This window comes from Siniperca chuatsi, linkage group LG6, assembly GCF_020085105.1.
Source record: "Siniperca chuatsi isolate FFG_IHB_CAS linkage group LG6, ASM2008510v1, whole genome shotgun sequence".
In the NCBI taxonomy this organism is placed as follows: Eukaryota; Metazoa; Chordata; class Actinopteri; order Centrarchiformes; family Sinipercidae; genus Siniperca; species Siniperca chuatsi.
The window spans coordinates 9,879,840-9,903,827 of record NC_058047.1 but is presented as its reverse complement, the minus strand read 5'-3'; the positions used below and the strand labels follow the sequence as shown (position 1 = coordinate 9,903,827).

The following is a 23,988-nucleotide window of genomic DNA, read 5'->3' as shown; positions in this document are numbered from 1 at the left end:
GTCATTGCGGGACACTCACTTGAGCTTTAAACATTTTACTTAGAAAGGCACAAACTATGATTTCCTGGTAAATTATTTTGATGTAAGAAATAAAAATCCAAAGACATTTCTTTCCCCCCCCCATGTAAATCGACAACATTTTTCAGCCATAACTCAGATATAAGCGTTGTGAAGGACTCTTCCTAGAACAGTCTTTATTAAGTTGTTTTCTTAATTGTTAATTTCAAACCTAAAGTTTTCCACTGTAATTGTTTTCTTTTTTCCAAAAGTGCAATAATAATAATAAGAGAGCTTAATATCTGTTTCTCTCAATCTTCCACAGTACCTGATGCCAGTGACTGTGCTACAAAGTCCACGTTGACAGACAAAAAGAAAGCCAGAGTGAGGAAAAGAATTGAACTCCAGAACACTACAACATAAAAATAAGTTTTCAATGCAGGGATTCGACTTCGAAAGAGGATTCAATTACAAAAAAAGAAGGGAAAAAAAAACCAACATAAAAATCCTCCAAATTCTGTTTTATAGATGAAATGCTTCCTGTGTCTTTCAGATTTAACATCAGCTTAGTTCACCTTTTCCACTTTACCTTGATCCCAAAACACACACCAAAGAAAGAAAAGAAAGAAAAGAAAAAAAAAAACAATTTCCTAATGAGCAGATTTCTTTTCACTCGAACCACTCGAATGGTTCCCCCTGATCAACAGCTGACAATAAGCGTTCTTTATGGAATCTAGAATACAACAACTGTTTCAAACAGTATCTTTTTTCATATTCACGCCACGGTATTCGAGTTTCATTGTTACAGCTTTTTTACTTTTTCTCAAGCCCCCGTTGTAATGCAGGTACGTTTATTTTTCGTCGGTAAAGGAATCAAGAGTCTGTTGTGGAGTCAGTAGGACTGCAACATTCCTTTTACTCGCCAGTAGCCAGGGAGCACTGAGAATGAGAAAGAGAGAGCGCGAAGGGGGGAGGTACAGAGTGACAGGGGAAATAAGGTGAGAGGGATAAAGAGGTGAGGGGGAAGCTGGAAAGAGATAAGGGACAGGGGGTCTGTGTAGTTGCTTCCATTTAAAACTTGACAGTGACCACAATGTTTCAAGGTTTCAAGTTCTCTCCGTTCTCTTCTTTCACTTGTGCCTCTGGAGGGCTTTCCTCTTTCTCCTTTTGAAGAAACAACAGCACCTGCCGGAAAACAAAGAAACACTTAACATTTAGGAAAAAAGTCATTTTGTGAGACACATCTATTCAAATGAGATACATGAATATCAATACAGCACTTAAAACACTGCTTGTTAGGATTAGGTGTCAATAGCCGGTTCAATTTTGGATCTGGTTTCCAGTTGGTATGATGCAGATTTGCTAAACTCAAACTTTGCTTCTTTATTAGCAAAAATCGATGTATAAAACATTCAGTGCAGTAACACACACACAGTCGACTTTCTCTAGTAAGCTGATTACTTAAACGTCATGTAAACAAGAAATCTGGTTTCCATAATTGAGGTTAGAGATTAGAGAAACCTGATTTCCGCAGTGAGATTTCTCCTGGAGAAAGTGCATTTCTTTGCCATGTATACGGGTAACCAGGTTTCTAATCGGCTTTAAGTACCTATGTGCATGACAAAGACTCCAAAGGAGAGATCATAGAGATGCGTTCTCGTATTTAAATGAATTCTGTCCAAAGTCAGACTAAAACGGAAACTAACACAAAGTGGTCTCTCGCAGTCTAAATAGGTCTGGTTCCAACGCTGAACCACTGTTTGTAAAATTTAGGGCAGGAAGCAACGTCTTCTATCACTACTACAGTTAAAATAAGTAAGTAATGCTTTCAACATAAGTAGGGGAGAAATCTCCTTACTCATCTGAATGTATACGCATATTTACAGTAACCAGTTACTACAGTGAAAGGTGTTCTCCGATTACCTGCGTAACCTGGTTTCTCTGAGTAACATGGTTTCTTGAATGTCATTTTGACTGGTTAAAATCCGAGTTATACTTGCAAATAACAAAAAGCTTTACCTAAAGAGATTCAGTAAAGAATGCAAAAGGATTCAGATCAACTTCCGAAATGCTATTAAACCCCAATCCTACTGCTAGTATCACTGTCTTCTATCCATCTGGATAGTTGTTTCGTACTTTGTTTCGTCAGCCACTTCAACCTCGGTGGGAGCAGTGATGGGAGCGTTGGAGTGTCCAGCTGTGGGATCATCAGTGTTCAGCTCGCCATTCGTTGAGCTCATCACCTGCACAAGTACAAAAGGACACCAGACTGCTCACACACACATACACTTTGAGCCACTGATTGCAGGGTGGAGATGAACATTCATATAAAAATATGTAACCCTGATTATCTCTATTTATCTGCCCTCTCAGATAAGGAGAGCAGTTCGGCATTTTTTCATGTCTTGTTTTGCTTGCAGCCCATTAAGAGGCGCTTTTCTAATGCGCTTCCAATGTTAGAGATGAAATCCGGAGTCCTTGATCTGTGCAAATACACGTTCCAAAGTTCAACTAAAGCTAAAATGAGGTATCAGCAGTTTGAGTTAGACACATCAAGTGAATCTCTTTCAAAGTTGCAGTATTTTTAGTACGAAATTTCCTCTTTGTGTTATTATCCCTCCACTGCAGCTCAGCAGAAAGTGTCTGTGGAAACATAAAGAGGGAATCTTATACTAAAAAAGATTTGATTGAACTAATTCCTACTGCTGAAGCTTCACATTAGCTTCAGATAAACTTTAGAAAACATTTTTTCGCAGACCGCAGACTGTAAATTCTGTCCCCCTTCCTTTAGAAGCGCATTAGAACATGTGCATACAGGAATGTGAATACTGTTTTAAGACAGACATGAAAAATGTGAATCTATCCTTTAAAGACTGCAATTCTATCAGCCAACACTAGGTGGCATATTTGCGCTACATTTACTATGGAGGCCTATGATTTCTAATGATAAAGAACTAGCCTTTTGACATAATGAATATATGGGGGGGAAAGCAAAAACATTTTTTATTTATAGTTTCCATTGCTCTACCGTATTTTTACTAATGAGGAAACTGAAAAACAAAAATCTACTTCAATGCTTTTGGCCTATTAGTTTGTGTTTTTCTAATGATTTAAGTATCTTTATTTCATGAGGTTTGCATGACAGTTGCTGTTGGACATCATCTTTGCATGGCCCTTCCTGTGGGCAGCCTTCAGCATATGATGCGAATGAAGCAGTGAGAGCCAACAGAACAGGCAAAGCACTGACACACAAGGATTCAAAAAGTCTGATGCAGACACACAGAGAGAGTCAAAACAGAGCACTTGACAGGCAGGCAGTGTGGGGTCAAACATACAAAACTATGTGGCTTCATGCATTAGCCGTCAGAGCAGCAGCAGTAGCAGCAGCAGCAGTACCTGAACAGAGCCCCCCAGCCGCTCAGCTGTGAGGTGTGACCCCAGAGTCTCCTTATTGGTCACTGGAGTGGGCTGAGACTCACTTCCTTTGGGCTCAGGCGACTTGACGCAAAGAGCAAAAAGGGTTGAGGCAGGTGGTCGAGAAGTGGTGAGAAGGAGGAGGGCGGAAAAGAAGGTTGTGGGGTGAGGGGTCGGGGTTGAGGGTGAGGCAATGTGGTGGGGGACGGTGAGGGCAGAGGTGTGGAGGGACAAGGAGGAGGGGGAGTGAATGGGGGGAGAAACAAAAACAAAAAAATTACAGAAGACATCTTCCAAGCAGAAGCAGGCTTGTTAAGACAAACTATGTTAATAGAGGAGTAGAGGGAAGCAAAAATTTATGCGAAGCACAGATCAACACACTAATAAAGTCATGCAGGAGTAAAAGAAAACAGCCTTGATCACCTCAGCTAGGACTGCATATTCAATACAACACAGACTATTATCTATGTTATTGGGCATTTAGGTAACAGCATTGTTTGAACTCTTTTATTTATTTATTTTTTAACATTGTGCTTTCATTTGTGGACCTAAAATGTACTTTTTATCTTCCCACCAACAAATACATATAACCTGTAACTACAAAGACAGATACAGCTGTCTGTACTTTTAACCAGGATGTTACAGGTTTTTACAGTCATGGGCACTCTGCATTGGTACTAGAGGTGGTGCTTTGCGAGCCTCAAAGGATGGCAAGTTGTTATCAAGCCAATCATGTTAAATCAGTAAAAAAGGGCTAGAGTCCACTGTAATAAGTCTATCATAAAATCTAATGCCCTCCCTGTATGGCTTTACGGGAGACAACAAGTCAGATTCATCAAATACAATAACCATGATTTCTGTCTATTTAACCTCTACTTAACCTCTTGAATTATTACCCCTCTACTAAATCAAACAAACACAACAAGGCTCGGATAGCATGCCAACAAAAGGAATAAAAAAATAAAAATCAAGTCCACACTTTGTCACACACTAAGCATATAGCTTGTCATTACTGGTATGAACAATGCAATCTGCATTTTCAACTCATGCATGCAATGACTGGAGCTTAGAGTGGCAAGGTGTGAAGAACAAATTGAAGCCACAAAACTGCTTTGTTTCACAGCTGGAGCAGGAGATCCTGCCTCACTGATAAAGTAATTCTTCTTCTTCTCACGATTGTGCAGGTCGGACAACGACTTTGAGGAAAGATGATGTAGACGGTAGACGGGAACAGCAATGATGGAGAAGTGGAACTTAACGACAGCCATTTTCACCAGGAAGCTGATTACAGTTGGACACAACAAGAGTAGCCTGGCAGAGGAACTTTAATGACAGGGTTGGTTGGCTGGCTGGCTGGTCGGTCAGTTGGTTGGTAGATTGGTGGCTGGGTGGGTGTGTTGTTTGTTGTGTTTTAATGCTGATGACCTCACCTGGTTTTTGGTCTGCTGTTGTGCTTTGTCTCTGCTGCTGGGCTGCAGGGGCGTGTCACTGGGGATAGGGCCTATCGGTGTGGGCTGCGGAAATCACAAGGACAGTGTCAAAATGAAGACAATTTAAAGGAAATGAAATGAGAAAAACTACATTGTTGCATTTAGCGAAAGGTTAAATTATTCAACACCCACAATGTAAGCAATTTTACATAACAGGGTTTGCAAAAAGATTTGGTTATGATCTAGTGACAAATGATTACAGTGAGAGCAAAAAAGCAACTGCGGCTGTGAGATTCGATCCAATCAAAGGATTTCAGAGGGAAAGAAAGGAGGGGGAGGATGAGTGGATTCAGTAAGACACACTCACAAGTGATTTGCCGACCCAGTCATATTCATAGTCAAAGACATAACCATTCCTGTCGAACAGATCAGTGAAGAGCTTCCTCAAGTAGTCATAATCAGGCTTCTCAAAGAAGTCCAGCCTCCTCACATAGCGTAGGTAGGTGGCCATCTCTTCTGTAGCAAAAGAGAACATATTAAATTAGAAATCTGGTTGAATGAGAAAGAACTTGAAACAAAACAAAACAAAAGAAACTGGTTGTTTCTACTGACCAGGGAAGCTTTCACAAAGCACTTCAATGGGTGTCGCCCGTTTGGTGTCCCCAATTTTCTGATACCTCTCCTTCAAAGTGTCCGCCTAGGAGGGAGAAAGGAAAAAAACATATTACAATCAAAATTTGAGCAAATACACAACTGCAGGCTTTGTAAATGAATAGATGTAATGTTTATATGTGTTATATATTGGACACTTGAGTTGCAGACCTCTGGTTAGTCATTCTGAAGTCTTGAATCATTACACAGATATGTACAGCATTGAGGGCTTGTGTTGGTGAAAATTGGCTTTGTCTGCGATGGCACTTTAGACATGAAGACCGTGTTCAGTACAATTCTAGACCACTTTTGCCACAAGACTCAAATGACTTGTAGCATTACGATGTTTAAAGCCAACTATGTAAAGAACGGTACTTGTCACAACAATCACAATGGTGTTCATGTCAGGGGATTGTGTGGTCAGTTCATGTCCATCATGTCACCTGAAAGTTTCTCCAACAATCCCAGGACAATTCTTGTATTTGACAGGGAGCACTTCACCCACTGGCCTGTACATTGCAGTATAGGTTCTCATATGTTCTAGTGCTGTTCAGGCAACACACTCAACCTACCATTTTCGGCTACCAAATGGGATTCATCAGACCAGAAAAACTTCTTCCACTCATCAGCAGTCTAGTGATGATAATTAAATAACCCTGCAGGTTTGTATACTGTTATAGTCCATACAGGTTTGAGTACAACTCCTTGTGAGTTCCATATCTGATCATTATAGTCTCTCATTGCAAATTTGATGCTAACTGTCATGTTGTGTGTTCGTGAGAACTTGTTTTGGCCTGATCCACCCAACATCGCCCACATTCATGCATCCCTCACATTCATCTACCACGAGCTTCCTCCCACATAGCAAATGTTCAGATGAGGTGACTTGTTTTCTAGTCTATTCTATGTACACTTTTGATATTGATGCCTTTAAAAAGCCCAGGAGCTCTGTGCAGCTATAACCTGCCCTCCAGGCACCTGTCGTCATTCCTGTTTCTTTAAGCTCTTTCTCAGTTAATTGTTCAAATGCAATGCAAGTGTGTTGTTGCATGCGACTGTTTACGTAGCATCACATATGTAAATACAAGGTCCACATCTACAAGGACAGATTCTTTATTTTTCTAGTCACTGGTTGTATAGATTTGTTTGTGAGCGCCTACAAACATAAACACAAGGGATTGCGGTCGCAGTGCACACAGAAATCGATGACAAATTACTTTATAAAAAAGGAAGACAATATTACCTATCATTATACTTTGGCCACTGAGAATTCTTGATTCTGATTGGCTGACAGGTGACAGAGTTAGCTGAGGCATAACTCTGCTGGAATAATAATATTAACATATATTCTCTATTCTTGTATTCTGAGTGTGTTTACGATGTCAGAGCAGATAATCTTAAATAATAATAATAAAAAGTTAAATTTGTCTTTACTGTAGATTTGTAGTGAAACAGTTTTAAATAGTTTAAAAGGAGTTTAAAAGTCAGGTCTATGTTTTGTTTTGTTTGGGGTGGGGGTGCGCAGCTGTACCCTTTGCTGCCATCAGCTGTTCTAAAATAAGCAGCAGGAACTCTGAAGGTAGGAACTATATTTCTCCTCATCATTGTGCATTATCACCACTATGTATTAAGGAACAGCAAATTAAACAATCATGGACGTTTCAATAGTTTCTGTGTCTTAGTGACACAGAGGGTGCTTCTTAGTCTTTCAGCTTCAACAAACAATATAGATACATCAGTGGGGAGACCTTGAAATGTCACCAGTCTAAGAGGATGGTGTTGTACACACCAGGCTCTCTGTCCCTAAGGTCATGTGGATGATAGATATGAAAGCAATACTGTACTGAGGAGTGCATCAGGAAAATGTACATCTCTATGCTGAGCATTAAGACGATTGCAGAAGTCTGAAATAAATCAGTATGTGCCAACATTTGGATGATGTCAAACAATAAGCTACTGTACCTTTAGGCCCTGCCAGGGGAGGCTACCTCGGAGGAAGTACATGAACATGTGACCCAGCGCCTCCAAATCATCCCTTCTGCTTTGCTCTGGAATAGACAGAACAAGACAAAAATTAGGTTACCTGTGAGAAACAAGTTAATTTTATAACCAGCTGGCAAGGTTAACAGGCAACTGGGTGGCAGGAAATACAGCACGACTGCACAATCATCCGGGCGTTTTAATTACCCATGTACAGTATAAATTGCCATTATTAAGCAATGGAGCAGGGGGGCAATCCTGTGCCATGGAGAGCCAACAGTCTGCAGGTTTTCATTCCAACCAAACACTACACCCAGCGATTAGCACTCTGACAAGTAGAGGGAAAGAACTAATCAGTGAAATCACCTCCTGAGGTGATTGCTTGGACTTAAAAAGTGCACACTGTTGACTCTCCATGGCACACGGTTGGCCACCCCTGCCAGAGGAAAAACAGCAGAATGCATAAAGAGATGCTTCTAAATACAAGAAATTAAGCTATATATCAGAGAAATCTTAATAATTCATGAAAGATGAAAATGAAAATTAACAACAAGCCTAAACTGACACTGCTACTTTCTCTGCTGATAACTTCCAGCGGTTGAACAAAAACTGTGTAAAATCAACTAATCAATCAAAAGGGTATGTTTACAATGCGTTGTACATACTGGTGATGTTTAACTGAATGTAAATGCGAGCAAAGCTTGCCTATGCAAATTTAAAAGGCTAATCAAACCACCGCCCTGTTCCTCAGACTTTCTTACCCTTTCCCAAGTGTGTGTTAATGCTCATGTAGCGTGCTGTCCCAGTCAGACTCTTGTGCTCCCGGTAGGGGATGTGTTTTTTGGTCTCGGGGTCTATGTACTCTTTGGCCAGACCAAAGTCAATGATGTGGATGGTGTGCTGCCTCTTGCTTCCTGGCCGCCCAACCAGGAAGTTTTCTGGCTTCACATCTCTGTATATCAGACTCTTGGTGTGGACATACTCCATCCGTGTTATCTAGAAGCGCAGTAAATTGATCTAGATTAGTATTTGAAACTTTAATCACTCAACCATCCAGGCAGTCAAGACATCAAGACACCAAGTATTCTGATGACAAGAATGAAAACTTAAACTACACAGTTTATAAAATGTTGACTACATTACTACTTTTAGCTAGAATTCAAAATGTTTTGATGACTTCCAAGTTCAAGTGTTCATTGAAAACCAAGATAGGTCTTTTTCTGTGTTAACCCCCTTCACCCGAACCTAGACAGACCTGACATTTTCATCTTACTTTGCATACAACACCTTAGAATTCCCTCCACTATAAAACAATTATTCAAAGCTGCATTATATTTTCTGTAAAGCTTGAAATCACAAAAGCAAGCTTATCTAAACATATTCCTGCTGCTGTCCTCTTCCAGGTCTTACCAGCTGTATGGCTATCATGAGGACGGTCTTGAGGGAGAAGGTGCGGTCACAGAGGTCAAACAGGTCCTCTAGACTGGGCCCGAGCAGCTCCAGCACCATGGCGTTGTATTTCCCGCAAGGACCAAAGTAGTACACCTGAGGGATTCCCTCTGTGAACAGACAAACACACAAATAAAGTTAGTGGACATTTGTAAAATACTGCCCTATCAATTAAATGATCACAGTACAATTGTTGTTATGCCTTTATAGAACAACATTTCTCTTCAATGGGTACTTTTATTCTACTTGCCTTACAATGAGCTGGGGCTACCTGATATGCAGACAAGGGTGCAGAGGTTTATAAAACTGAAAAATTGATAATTGAAAATTTGTGATACATCCTATATTTAAAAAACTGCAGTGTTTTATAATAATCTTGACATGGAAACATGAATAAGCTGTTGAGGTCATTAATACTTTGTTACATAAAAACGTGGTCTGTGTACTCAATCTCCCTTTTATTCTGTGTCATCTTTGGGTCATATAAACCAAAACTGACACAAAACATTATTTTACTGGTATTAAATAATAACTGAATTGAACTGAATCATCACCCTGGTTTGTTGATAAAGTGTGGGAGGAGACTCTTCCCTGACTACACTTCAGTTTGCTTCTCTCAACAGGTCTGTCAGAAACAGGTGTGGCTTACAGCTTCTTTCCCTCTGAAGGAGGATTTAAGGGAAAGGTCTAAAAGAAACACCAGTCACGGTGAGCAAAACACAGTCGACAACTATAAATAGCCATTGCTACTAGAAACCACCACACCCATTTTGTGGTAATGTGTATGACTTCTGAAGAATGTGGATGGATTAGCTAGGCAGCATGTGCTACCTTTATGTATATCAGTGGCGAAACTGGGGAGTGGCAAAACACAACAGTATGTCATTCTGATGGAAAAATAATGCTGCATTCATGTGGATACAGGCAGACAGTAGACACCAAACCAGATTTCATTTTAGTGGACAAGAGCAGGATGGTAAAATTAGGTGAGGCCGGCAGTGAATACCGACAACGGTAATGGTAAACGGCATTGCCGTCCAAAGTTAAAATATTTTAACTTTTTGCTTCTCTCTGCGACGGAATTTACAACCCGATATTACGTAGCTCCCTCACACAAGGAGAAAACATGGGCGAACTGGACAGAGAACGAGACGCTAAGTTTGCAACAGAATATTAAGAGAAAGCTGCATTTTATAGCTACATGCATAACTAGAATAATTACATAAAATAGACACGAAATAATTAATCCATTCTTTGTAAACAATACAACATCACAATAGCAACATATAGTCATGTGTGTTTCGTTTTGCCCATGCCCTCCAGAAGGTGTTGTCCGTCTGCCTGAATCCATATGAATGCAGCATAAGGCACATACTAAGTGTAACGGTAAAGAATTTCTAATTTTGCACACACACACACACAAAAAAAAAAATCATACTTATATCTGAAAATCATCAGAGCAATTTCCAATTTCTTATTAATCTGGTACCACATTTGGTACTAAAAAACACAAAAAACAAGCAGTTTCACTGTGATCTAAAGCTGCTGTTTCCTAATGTCTGCTGGCTGCAGACTTCACAGCTTTGTCACACCACAAATTGAACTGCTGATGCCTGTGAGGAACCAGCATCATATTTCACAAACACTCTTGAATGACATGCAACAACAGCTAATAGGAAAAAAGATAGGTGACACAGTTTCCTAACTGAATGCGACACAAACGAGCGTGAGCAACAACATCAGTTAAATTGCATTGTTTTCTGTTGGAATGTCCTAACTGGCCACAAGCGACACAGCACTGCGCAGCACGCCGTTTTGAGCTGAACTTTTGTTGGATGCCCTGTTTCTATTTATTCCTGTCAGAATCACTTTATTGATCCCCGAGGGGAAACTCTTTTGTTACTCCTCAGGGATCAATAAAGTATTTCTTTATTTCTTTCTGTCGCTTACGTTGAAAGCGCTGCAACACTGACCAGGAATGGTTGATTCATAAAATTTAAATGAGGAATTAACCTAAATAAGGAGAGTAATGTTACATAAATGGGGACTTTTGTTTTATTTTCTGTGCTAGCAAACACAACACACAGCCTTTCACTAACTATTATACTGCAACCTAATATTATCTACACACTTTATGACTAAAGTAACATAACTACCCTCAGCGGCGACCAGCGGATACACTGAAAACTCAATGACGATATGGTCATCTCGCACATTAATTAAAATTCGAATATATATTCGATATATCGCCCAGCCCTACTACCAGGTTAGTCCTTGTCGAGTTGGTTCTATCACCAGGCAGCCATCCCGGGACCTCTGAACCATTCTGTGGTGCCACAGGCCTACAGTAGTATCTACATACTCTACATCTCCCTGAAAGCTCACTAACCATGAGATACCACAGCTGTTGTAGCAGCACTGAGAGAAAAAGACAGTGACACAGACAGATAAAGAGAGTCTATGAGATTAAGATACAGATTAAAAACGGGACAGAGATGGAGAGAATGGGCAAGCATATTTGTACTGTGCTTATCATAAAAAATAAATGTGTCATAAAGACAAATGAGAGTTGAGAATGGGCACAGCACTGTGTGCACAAGTATTCAGTTTGGATTTTGTGTGTATGTCGGCTGCTAGCCTTAGGGCGGAGAGTTTACTGTCGGATTTAACTGATCAGCCCTCAAAATCAGTCCAACAGGGCAACAAGAAACACTGCGCATGCACGGATGCAAACTGACACATGTAGTCTCATGCATGCATGCACGTACGCACAGACAAACACACACACACACACACACACACACACACACACCTGTCTGCCCTTTAGTCTCTAGGATTTTCCAGGTAATGATGCCCATGACAGATGAGGCAGTGACAAGAGATCACTGGGAGGCTGACTCGCCAAATCTTGGCCCAAATCTAGAGGGCATTCAAAGCACAGTCATCACAAGAGAAGTGCACACAGTGTATTATAATCTTGTGTTGGTGGATGTGAGCAAAGATTGATGCTTACAGCAGCTGTAAGCACCACTCTAGAAATGGCTGGTGGAAAAATCCCAGAGCACTTTTTGGGAGTGAGACTATGGAAAATGTGCATTGTTATGGTTGACACTAACTAAACCATAACAACAAAACAAACAGCAGAATTACTCTCCAATACAACACATTTTCTCTGTAACAGGAAACAGTGAACATGACTGCCAATCATCACCCTGATCTGACAACTATTTTGTTCTTTTCAAAAGCTAAAACCCAAACAAACCATTTCAGCACTTCAATGACACAATAAGCAAACTGAATCACTTCTGTGATGATAAACGTCTGTAATTCTAACTATGATATAATGTCATTTAAAAAAAAAATACATTTGACTGTATTCAGCATTATGGGATATGCTCCGGCTTTCACTGCAAGCCAATGTCAGTGGTGCTCTGACCCGCTCTGACCCCCGCTGTCTTGACAATTTGAGACAATCCAACCTATTGTATCTGCAGGCAGGCCTTCTTAGGCGACACAGTAAGAGGGAAGGCTGCATCATGGCAGCTGAAGACAATGTTGCCCTAGAACGAAATGTCAGAGTTAAGGGCCAAAGAGGAGAGGGCTGGAGAAGAGAGGAGACGGCCAGATAGGGGAATGCGTTTCTAAGATTGAGATTATGGAGTGTAGTGCACTGAGAGAGTAGAAACACAACAATGCCACAAGACGCCATATGGCTGAACACTAGTGGGGGGAAAATAAAACAGCAATACTTGCTTTTATTAAGTTAATAATTAATTCTACCAGATGTTTGCAGCTTTTAACCTCTGCAGTTCCACAAGTCATGCAATGATTTGGCTGATTTTAGAAAACTAGGGCAGTTGTTCCATTTTCTCTGACTCAACACAGCATTCATTCATTCACTGCATGCAAAACCAGTACCAGTAACAAGGCTAAATTAAGTTATTTATCAGACCGACTAGACTGTTTATCTTTAAGATTAGTCATGAGAAAGTAGTTGTCATTCTTTATCAGTGTGATGGTTTATATAATGTCCCACAGTTGGCCTAATTTGCTTTCTTACAATGGATCCTTTTGAATTATGACTACTGGACATACATACATTGAGATGCTGAAATGATTCATCATTCAGCCCTACTAACAGACTTAAAATTTTGTCAAGCCATCATTTAAAAAAAGCATTACTATGAAACAATAATATGTCACAGTAAAATTAATCAATTTAAAAAAATTTATTGCCTTGCCATTGCGAAATGTGACGATTTACAGCGTGCTACTTTTATAAATCTTGGCAAAAATATTTAATTAAAAAGGTGGGGTATGTGATTCTTATCCAGTACACGTCTTTTTGTCAAATTCAGCAAATATCTCCTCACGGTCTGCTAGATGTCCGTTCTGTGTGTGTGCTGAAAACAAATCTGGTGTTTGCACACAGCCCTGGCTCTCTAAATGGGAAACAAACAAAGTGGCTCAGACCGGGCCACACAACACTATTCCAGCCATGATTTGTGTGTTAGGTAACGCTAAATGACTTGCCCACTTGTCAACTTGCTTTCTAGTATGCCAAGATATGCTGAAGAAGAGTTGTGAGTGTCGCTGTCTGGAGCTGGTTTGCTGGCTGGGAAAACGTCTCGTCCTCTCTGGCTGTTAGCTTTGCAGCAGCGACTGTAGGGACAGTTTGCTAACCCACAACCTAGCTAACATTAGTTATATTACTTGCTGTGTCGTTGTTTGCTCTATGTCATGGTATTTGTCATGGTATTGAATTTCTCCAGAACCGCATACCCCACCTTTAACTAAACTAATAAATGTCGTAATAATATATTTTCATGATATCATGCCATCAAAAGCCTTGATGGGGCTCATGAATATTCACAGGAATGCTGATAAACAACTCTGAAAAATATTTAAGAGGAAACCTGAAGAAGCCTCAAACTCTCAGGTTAACTAGTACAATACTTGCTTCACTAGGACCAGCACATTTTAATAACTATGACAATAAGTAGTACTGCAATTACTACCAAGAACAACTGCAAAGTTGTACTTGTTGTACTGTCAATTGCTGTCCTGTTCAGGACAGGAGAGAATTAACAGTGTGCAGATAAGCTCCTCCTGGGCTTTAAGCGCTGAGAAGTCCACACTGTGACATATTTGAGGCTCCTGGGTTGTGCAGGACTAACAGGGTCACATGTGCCCATTTAGCCAAATTGACAACATAAGTAGATTTAATCTATCGCCTTGACTCCTCCCATGTTAGACAGTCAAGTGAGCCTTCCTGTCATATCATCAGGGAGTAGCCAGTCATCAGCTGGAGACAGGACCTCTTTGCTCAGTTGTGTGGTGATATTGCAGCTCCATTTTTAGATGATACTTAAACTACTGAAAGTATCTCTGTCACTGGCTCAGCCGATGGACAATGTCTAACACAGGATAAATATATTATGAATCAGCATTTAACTGAATGCATTGTCAATTGATTTTTGTTGTTTGACCATTTAAAGTGCTTTATCTTGGGACCTAATATTCTGACTCCATTTCAAACTATCATGTGAGTAGTGAAAGGCTGAAACATTGTGAGAGGGAATTTAACATTCATCATTAATTGTGTCCTTGACTTCCACACACTTATTGTGTGCCAGTCAGTGGAAGGAGGAATGGTCATGGTGTGTTTAATGCACCAGAGGAAACAACCAAAGGCAGAGAGAGACAAGCCTGGACTAGAGGAATCCTCTGCTATAATCAGGGGAAATGGCACAGGAGATGACAATTACAGTTAGTGTATGGTTTATGTATGTGTGGACACGCAATGTATAAGATTAGTCTGCCACAGATCAGAATGACAAATTAAAACGAGAACAGCCATGAAGCCAAATAGGCCACACCCTGTTAGCAAAGCATGTTAGAGAGTTTCCCTGAAATCTGCAGGCAGCACACAGTTAATCAGGGAGGCAGAGGATCCTGTGGCTAGGGAAACTATCCAAGTAGACACACCATAAAGTTCCAACTACTTGTAGAGGGCCATCTATAAATAGTCAAGGACTGCCCTAATGCCCCACCTCCTTATCAACAGTGGAGGGCTGTTGCTCTGGCACAAGGAGCCAGGAAGCTGGCACGTGTCACTAAATTAGACCACGACATACACACTTGTCAGAAGGGGGAGGACCGCTGCAATAAGAAGACCGGGCCACTTGCATGACGAAGGATGACAAACACACATATACATACAACACATGATGTTAATACAGGTGATATTTCCAACAAAATTTATGTTTATATTTCTGTGTGTAAAAAAAAAAAAAAAAAACTGCTTTTTCTACTCAAAATTAGCTTGTACGTGTCTGCTTGTATTTGAAAGTTTGGTTCAGCTGAATTCTCTGGCCCTTCCTAACCACGTGCCCCTCCCTCCGACTGGGTTAGCAGTTGCCGTGCCAAGTCTAAAAAGCAGAACATTGGCTGAGTTTGTGCCTCTCACACATAACTGCTGGTTGCGCTAGCATTAGCAAACCTGATAAGCGCTGGGCAACGTTTTACATGAGCAAGATTTATTCCTCTGCAGTGGCAGCAAACAACGCATCGGCCCACAACACATCAGAGCTTAAAAAGATATTTAGGGCCTACTAACAGTAATGTTAACCACGATAAACAGCATAGCTATGTACGGACACGACCCCCACAGACACACACACACAAACACACCAGAGGGCCTCACGTAGTAGAGCTGCTAGCCCAGCTACAACACAGGTACCCACACAGAAACTCTCCCAAAGAGCTGTAAACATGCTTCTAGTGACTGTCAGGGCTCCACTAGACTCCCTGTCTTTCCAGTGGGAAGAGTCTGACAGCAGCTTCTCGTGGCTGGTTAGCTCCGACTATCAGTTCTATGTCGTTGTCCATGCTACACTGAAAGGTGGGTCAGTCAGTCTCCTCCTCCTCCTCCTCCTCCCTTCACTTCCCGGTTGTATTTTTTTATATGCTGGGAGAGAGGGTGTAGTGTAGTTTAAGGGTGTAGTTACCCTTTAATAGACTATAAGTATGTAATCAAATGTCAATTGGGACTTGGTACCTACATTTACGCAATTATGAAAGGACTTGGTCAGGGAGAAGAGACAAAAAGAGAACAGATGGGACATGCAGGTGTGGGTAGTTGCAGCGCAAAAAATGCCAGGAGTGAGAGACTGCAGAGACATCTTGTCTATACCCTTTGCTCTTGTCAGTTTGACTAAGTAGTGGTGGCATGCTTGCATATGGTTTCTGAATTAAAGACTGAGTATGAGTGTTGTGAGCCAGCCAAATCAACACATGCATCTACATAAACTTACACAAACATGACAGGTGCACCTTTTCAAAAAACAGCCAGCCAGCCAGGCAGTGCTGTGAAACAAATCAAATACCTCCCGACCATCTGACTCTGCCTTCGCTCTCACCCTCTGTAACCAGCTGACCAGCCAGACGAGATCAAAGAGCTGCTGCCCCGGAGCCACAGCTATGCAGCATAGCACATTAACATGTTCTGGGCTGTGCTGTAGGAGAGGAAAGACTCTGGGTACAGTAGAGGTGGGATTAGAAAAGGCTTTCATAGCATCCATTGGCTCCCACAGATGTGGAAAGATGAACAAACACACACTGGGAAATTCTGCCTCAAGTAGAATGGAAGTTGTTGAAGTTGTGTTCATGTCTTTTTCCCTGATGCTCTATTCAATTCAAGATCTAGATCTAGACCGTACTCTTTACAATATTATTTACAGAGACTCATACAAATCCCATCTATGTTCACACTAATGTAGATACCTTTGAAAATACATCCTTTACTCTCCATTTTTGCCATCCATTCACACTACCCTGGTCATTTTCACATCCAAAAACTGTTATTTTCCTGAATAGATACTATAAATCTGAAAACAGAGGTCTCACACTGCAATGCAGAGAGGAAAACTAAGCTTTTCCATAATGAACACAATCTGTGCTAATTGGATGACTACAGAGGAAGGTAAACCATATTTGTACTAATACATCATGGAAACCTGATTGAATAATAGTTACACAACAACAAAATTTCAGACCTGGCATATATAGGTTAAATTAAGTATTCATTCAAGTCCATTTTTCTAAAATAAGAGACAGAAGAGTACGATCACATTTGTTGGAATACAGTATATAACCCTCGATGTAAACAAACTGTCTCACACAAGCTTAATACCAGTGGCATGGCATGAAAAAAAAAAGGTTTACAAAAAAAATCCACTCAGCCCAGTAAATTCAACATATTTAGCCAACTCCATATCAGTGTCAACATTTTTAGTCAACATCTCCTCTGTCTCTCACCCATTTGTTAGCTTGTTCTCTGAAAAGGCATCCGACCTGTCACTCATGAGACCAGACAAGACTACTGCAACCTGCCCTGTCTTCTGTAAACTCTGTATTAGATTTAACACCAGCCAATTTAACTACATAAAAACCACATTGTGATAATAATTATATTGCCTTCTTTAATATCTCAAACACAAAAGCGACCTGAAAACATGTGAGTGGAGGTCATTTTCAAATGTAAACAGTGTTATCACATTTATCCACCTTAGCGTGCACATGATTGTGTGTGTCTTCTGAATATAAAGTATGAGTTTTCACTTCATGTGCAGCTCAATCTAGTGTGAAAAGGCCCATTTACATTTAACTCATTATGGCGCTGTCTATCAGAGACTAATAATCTACAGACTGCATCTCTCTTACCTGAATTTCCCAACTGTTTGTAAAATCTATATTCCAAATGGAGCTGTGGTGCCCTGGACTTTATAGGCTCCTGAAAGAGAAGAGCAAAAAAAGAAAGTGTAAAATATTACATAGCTCACAAATCAGTTAAAACAGAATGGCAATATTCTTTATTAACAATGACCCTACGAGGAATATTGTGTATTTGTAAAAAATAATAATAATAACAACAACTACAACAAAAAAGCTCATTTGAAACTGAAGTAATTTTGAAACATCAATACCTGCACGGCTTTCACACAATGAAGGGAAATTATAGACTCACTACAACACCACAAATGTGTTAAGAGCTTTACCCCAAGGAAAGAAAGTAGTTTCTGAGTGACAACCTTGCATTCACATCAACATGATTAACTTGGCCTGCAATTAACTTAAATACCTATAGTATAATGCTGTCCTTATTTTATGTCTAAAAGAACTTAAATTAAGTCTTAGGTCGGACTTGTGGGATGTGAGAGGATAAAGAGCAGTTCCAGCTGGTGAACAGCAGGCTTTTGTGATGACAAGGCTGATAATCAACCCACTAGGACATACTGTTCATTATATCGCTAGCTCAAGCTTTACAACCTAAAATGTAATCTGATTAACCCCACTCTCATGATGACAAGGGCATTATAGACAAACGTGAGGAGGATAGAACAAACACACACCCAACTTAATGCCTTTCCTTAATCTTCAATAGCTGTTAAAGCCCTTGACCACAATAGCAGTAAGCAGTCCCCTTTTTACACACTGCCAACCAATACTGGCTTCACAAGGGTCCACAGATGTACATTATCTTGTTTTGTTTGGTTTCGAATTGATAAAATAAGCTCTGACATTAAGAAACAGCCAAACATAAGATTTACCTCCATCATAAGTCAGAATGTAAATGTTGTTGACAATTAGTTATGAATGATACACAGAGTGAAGCTTGCCTAAAGATGTATTTAGCCTAACAACTTCTCAAGAGGTGCTTGAAGTGAAATTTAATCTTAAAAGTTGCTCTTCATGTGCATCTAATTCCAAAGCACTTCTATTTTAAATTATATAAACTGAAAGCTGTTAAGCTCCCACATTCACTCCATTAGGCCTTTATTAAATCAGGAGCAATTTCTCTTCTGGTGCCTTGCTAGCACGTAGGAGTGCGCACACAAAGTATGAGCCGTGTTCAACACAATAAGGGACTTTCCATCCTTTTATGATGACCGTTCTCAGTCCTATGGGATGAAATGGTTTAACAGCGGTGGTAAAAAAAATAAAAATTAAAAAAAGAGAAGAAATGACCAACCCTGCTTTACAGTGTGCCAAAATATCCCACACATAGATTGCTTATTAATCGTCCTAATTGTGAAAAGAAATAGAAGGGCTCTTAAGATATTCCTCACTTTTGTCTCTACCTGCCTTCTACAAAACAGTGTCTGATTGATTAATTACAATTGCTGAATAAAAGATAGAACACACTCAAAAAGTCTCTAAATCAGTTGTTTTTCAACTTGCCGTGTTCAGTTTGTATCGCCAGTAGCTACGTATACATTCTGACAGCATGATCTGGTCTGGATTCTGTCCAGAGATGTTTTGAGGGGAAAGTAGAGAGACAGAACTAGAGTCCAGTGTTCCTCTCTTTGTTGTTTTAAGTAGGTGGGTCTGTGTCAATTTAATCAAACACATGGCTGGCTAATGATAATGACCAGTTTTGGCTATCTTTGCATTTGCAGGTAGGGAACATGCTAGCAGGCTTGCAAGAGAGTTTTGTTTGTTTTTATTTATCATGTTTGTTAAATTCTTCCAAAACTTAAACCTTCTGAAAACAAATAAACATCTAAAACAAAGCTTTTCACTGCAGGGAGCCTTTACAGTCATACCTCATCCAAAATGTATCCTTGTGGCCAACAGTAAAGCAGACCCAGACTTGCATCTTGAGTGTCTCTGTGGTTGTCCCACCACACTTATTATCTGTTATTCTCAGTTTATTAGCTGTAATGTGTTCATTTACTATCTCAACACTTCACAATCAATACGTTTTAATGTGACTGCAGCGGTAGGCCTTTACTGAGAGGCCACTTGGGGAAGTATTAACAGTATCAGCGAGGTTCAGTTACTGTACATAACCAAAAGTTGATTCAATTAAGTTTACACATTCTTCTTTTCATAAAAGAAACAATAAATGATGAGAGAGAAGATCATAAAACAATGGAGTATAAGGTTAGATCTTAAGAACAACAACAAACTTCTGGCAAACACTGCAGGAACTATGTAGTTTAAAGGTTTGGCTTTGGTTTGCAGTGCATAAGCTTATAATAATTTGAGCAAAAAGATGATTGATGTGACTACATACATGTTTTTCTACAGTCGAAGGGACAACAGATTCTCCTGTTCTCATATGATGCCAACATGGAAAATATGAATCATAATATCCATACAAAAACCTATGGGGGATCTCAAAGACACTAGATACATGGCTTTCTATTATCTATGGAAAAAATGATTTCACCATCCTGCTCCAACATGATGCCAACAAGGAAGAGTGCCAGTATTAAGTGCCAGAAGTAAGAAGCCACTGTGCATGCCAGGGGCTAGAAATTGTGAGTGGAAGACATAGGCAATACAGAGGAGTGGAAGCCTGTAGGAGGAAGACACGTGACTAGTCTGGGAGGCGGAGCGGGGAACTGATGCAGCGTCATCCACCTCCCACATGAACACGGACAACAAGCACGTCTCACACAAGTCAGGCCATGCCAGGGAGGAGAGGGAAAGAAAATATTAAATATATAAATAAAGAGTCAAAACAGATGGCACCAAACCACAGGACCCTTTAAAACAGCTTACAATAGGAAACAGAGGCTTATGGCAGCTTTATGTACTTAAGAGTCATTTCTATTCCCAGCAGATGGGATAAGCAATGGCTGTGTAAATGACCAGGGCCAAGCTGCAAATGTCTGATGTAACATCTTTGCATATGACCAGGATTGTTAACAGCTCCTGCCCATATAAAATAATTTTTGATCTGCTCTCTGCGCTGACTCCTAAGCATATATTGAAAAACTGAAGTCAGCTACACCCTTCACCTCATCCCCTTTTGTATCATATAAACCTCTGTTGCATTCTACATAAAGTTAGTGATGCAACATTTGCAGGTAAAAATAAAAGCATAAATAGTTTTCTGATGATTTAACAATTCATCTTTAACTTCTCATTTTGTTTGCAATACTTAAGTGGAGTGGACGTTTTGGTTACCCTGTGTGGTGTCATGCAGAGAGCAGCTTTTTGCCAAGTGTGCTGGCCTGTGTCCAGGGCAGCTGACCCACAGGCCAGAAGGGCCCTTCCCTGTCTGACCTGCTGCTACTGTAACCTCTCCACCTCAGCTGTTCCACACTGCAGCTGCGTGTGTTTCTCTCTATCTGGGTTCAATGTATCTGAAACCAAATTGTTCTCATATAGTGGGTCTCTGCATGAGACCAGCAACAAGACAGAAAATTTGGATTCCAGCTTCATGAGAACCTGTTTTCTAAACCACAATAATGCACTCCAACAAAAATCACAGCTGATGTTTTCTGGTAGAGTGAAACAATTTCTCTTGCTTATTCGGTTTAGGAAGAGATAGTGCCATGACACTAGCTGCCTAGAGCTGGTACAATACAATTAATACAGTAATATATCCTGCCACCACGCTATGACTGCCACCAACATTGTGAAATATTCTGTTACAATTATGCAGCCTAGGCGTATCCTTACTTTGAACGCTGGAATTGCTCTGATTGAGGCCATTCAGGCTTTTGCCAGTTTATGTCTGTGTGACATTTGAATGACAAAACCTATAAATACCTAATGTTATACATTTTACTATTTGTGTGTTAAAAAGGCTCAGACTCTCTGTTCCATGCCATTGCATCTCAGTTGTTGATAAAATTATGTTAAACTGAGACAACATTTTCAGTGCAACTAATGATTGTTTTCTTTATTGAGTATTTTTTCCATTAATTGTTTAGCTAATAAACTGTCGGGAAATAGTGCCAAATCCCCATCACAAGTTCCCAGAGCTCAAGGTGAAGTCTTGATTAATGATTTAAACTATTAATCGATTTTATTGCCGACTGCTTTTCTGAGAGTTGAATACCTGTTATCCTATCTTGCCTGTCTGGCTTGCATATTAATAGTTTTGGATGCATTGGTGATATGTGTTTGTCCATCATATTTTTGTTTGCCATGAAGTCTATACACTTTGTACAGAACTTTGCCAGTTACCATTTTAAAATCACTACTCAAATCAGCAATAAGTTTAGAAAACTTAACCTACATGCTACCAAAACTGTAGTTTCTGGCATTTCTATTACATACTCACATTTGTGCCTGTAAACCGACGACCTCATTTGCAACAACGTAAGACTAGCTTTCCCAAAACCACAACTGCCAATCAAGTACCACCATCTCTACAGCCACCACCATTGGCTGGCTTCTCTGTCAAATTACGACGACGATTGCATGGACGATGGACGAGACAGGCATATAAATAGTGGTAACTGACTTATATACTAGCTGCTGCTCACAGCTAAAAAGCTTACAGATCTGACAATATTAGCACGACCAGCAAATACTGCCCTAGCAGGATCAAATCCTGTAGTTACAACAGCCTGGGGGTGGGTGTGAGATGAAATGTTACATGCCATTTCAAGGATCCCTCTTAGAGTAAAATACTTCAAGCTTGTACAAATATATGATTATGTCATCATGGATTAGGTGGTGGTTTCTGTATTTTAACCTGTGGTAGCCTCCGTACACTTGTGTGGATGGAGCAAGCCATCAGCGCCACACAAAGTCCTCTTCCTGGGATTAACCAACTCTACTAAATCTGATCTTTGCTCTGACACAGTTGAGAAAGATCAAAATTGACCTCAGTGACTGAATGGAGTAATGACCACCAAATGCAGAGGAAAAAAGAAAACTATTAATGATAGATGCAATCAGAATAAAATTAAAAAGGGTAGCAAATAACAGACATGCAACAACAGTAAACCACAGTATCAGCCTAAACACAAAAGTCACAAAAAAGACTTCTCACCCCCTTTTGTCTATGCAAACACACCACCTACAATTTCATGTCTAGAAAATGTTCACATGAATAAATACACAAATTCTGTTGATCGCTGTGACCATAATTATGCATCTTGTGACTCAAAGAAGAGAAAAAGAGACTACCCTTTGACCCTGCAAACAATATCATGCGTTTTAAAGCAGCATGGTACAGTAAAACAGACAGCTGGCATCATGTAATGTAATATATATAAACAAACATCTCTGTTGTTTATCATCTGGAAAGCCAGTGTGACATTCAACTAGGGCTGGGCGATATATGGCATATAAATAATATTGTGATATTTTTAGGCTATGCCGCAATATACGATACATATCTCAATATTTTCCCAAAATAACATACTGTAAATTCTCAAATAGTGGCTGAGGCCTTTATTTCTCTCACCTGCAGAGGCCAGAGGATACCAGGCAGGTATAGAGACAGGTCTTCATTTCTAATTCCCTCTGTTTAATAGTATATTTGATTATGTTTTAGTATGAAGCCTCCTTGTTTACTGCTCTGCTCCCGTTTAGTTGTGTTAAAGTTACTGCATTATGCTGTTAATACCAACAATGCAGTTATTTTAAATATATTATGTTAGTAATCTCCAGAAAAAGTGATCAAAAATATACATCTATGTAAATAAGTAATTGCACCCTTATATTGATTTAATAGCTTGTTGCATTGGCTTTAGAGGTGATAACTGAAAACATAGCGCCTATTATTTGGTGTCTGACATTTATTCAGAGAGAGAAGAAGGTTTTTGAGCATGAAGCACTTCATCATTTCAACTAGGACTTTGATGAGGCCACTCCAAAAACACTTTTGTAGGAATAAAATAATAAATAATAAAAGATACAATACTAAGTTTTACATACATACACAAATCTTTGTTGACATGACAGTAATTCATCTTTTCTGACGCATTAAAATATTAGTGTCCAGGACATCATGAGTTTACTACTGCCAGAGGCACACCCATTATCTCTGTCTCACACACACTCACGCACTCACACGTGCACGCACACGCACACACACACACACACACACACACACACACACACACACACACACACACACGCTTCAGTTCTGAGGCAACAGAGACGACTTCACTCGCAGCTGCTTTCAACACGAGTGGCTGAAAAAGGCGATAAATCCGCAGCAAGTGCAAAACCAACGTGGTAAGATCATTAATAATGACGCACTTTATTTGATTGCGTGGTAGCCTACATCACAGTAGATTGTATGTCTATA

At 40.0% G+C, this 23,988-nt stretch overlaps 1 protein-coding gene across 7 annotated transcripts in view; it reads right to left on the bottom strand.

Moving 5' to 3' along the window:
- Nucleotides 1–19: 19 nt before the first annotated feature.
- Nucleotides 20–23,988, bottom strand: part of csnk1g2b (casein kinase 1, gamma 2b) — a 37,269-nt gene continuing 13,300 nt past the window's right edge. For 3 of the 7 annotated variants that reach the window (XM_044199174.1, XM_044199175.1, XM_044199176.1), the window contains exons 3-12: nt 17,646–17,715; nt 8,883–9,031; nt 8,234–8,468; nt 7,455–7,540; nt 5,454–5,538; nt 5,209–5,357; nt 4,842–4,925; nt 3,394–3,495; nt 2,134–2,240; nt 20–1,182 (exon numbers count right to left, since the gene is read on the bottom strand). In XM_044199174.1, the coding sequence (XP_044055109.1) occupies nt 1,128–1,182; nt 2,134–2,240; nt 3,394–3,495; nt 4,842–4,925; nt 5,209–5,357; nt 5,454–5,538; nt 7,455–7,540; nt 8,234–8,468; nt 8,883–9,031; nt 17,646–17,715 (1,122 nt within the window). In that variant the 3' untranslated portion in view covers nt 20–1,127. The remainder of the gene's footprint in view (nt 1,183–2,133; nt 2,241–3,393; nt 3,496–4,841; nt 4,926–5,208; nt 5,358–5,453; nt 5,539–7,454; nt 7,541–8,233; nt 8,469–8,882; nt 9,032–17,645; nt 17,716–23,988) is intronic. The other 4 variants (XM_044199178.1, XM_044199179.1, XM_044199177.1 and 1 more) reach the window with 3 other exon arrangements.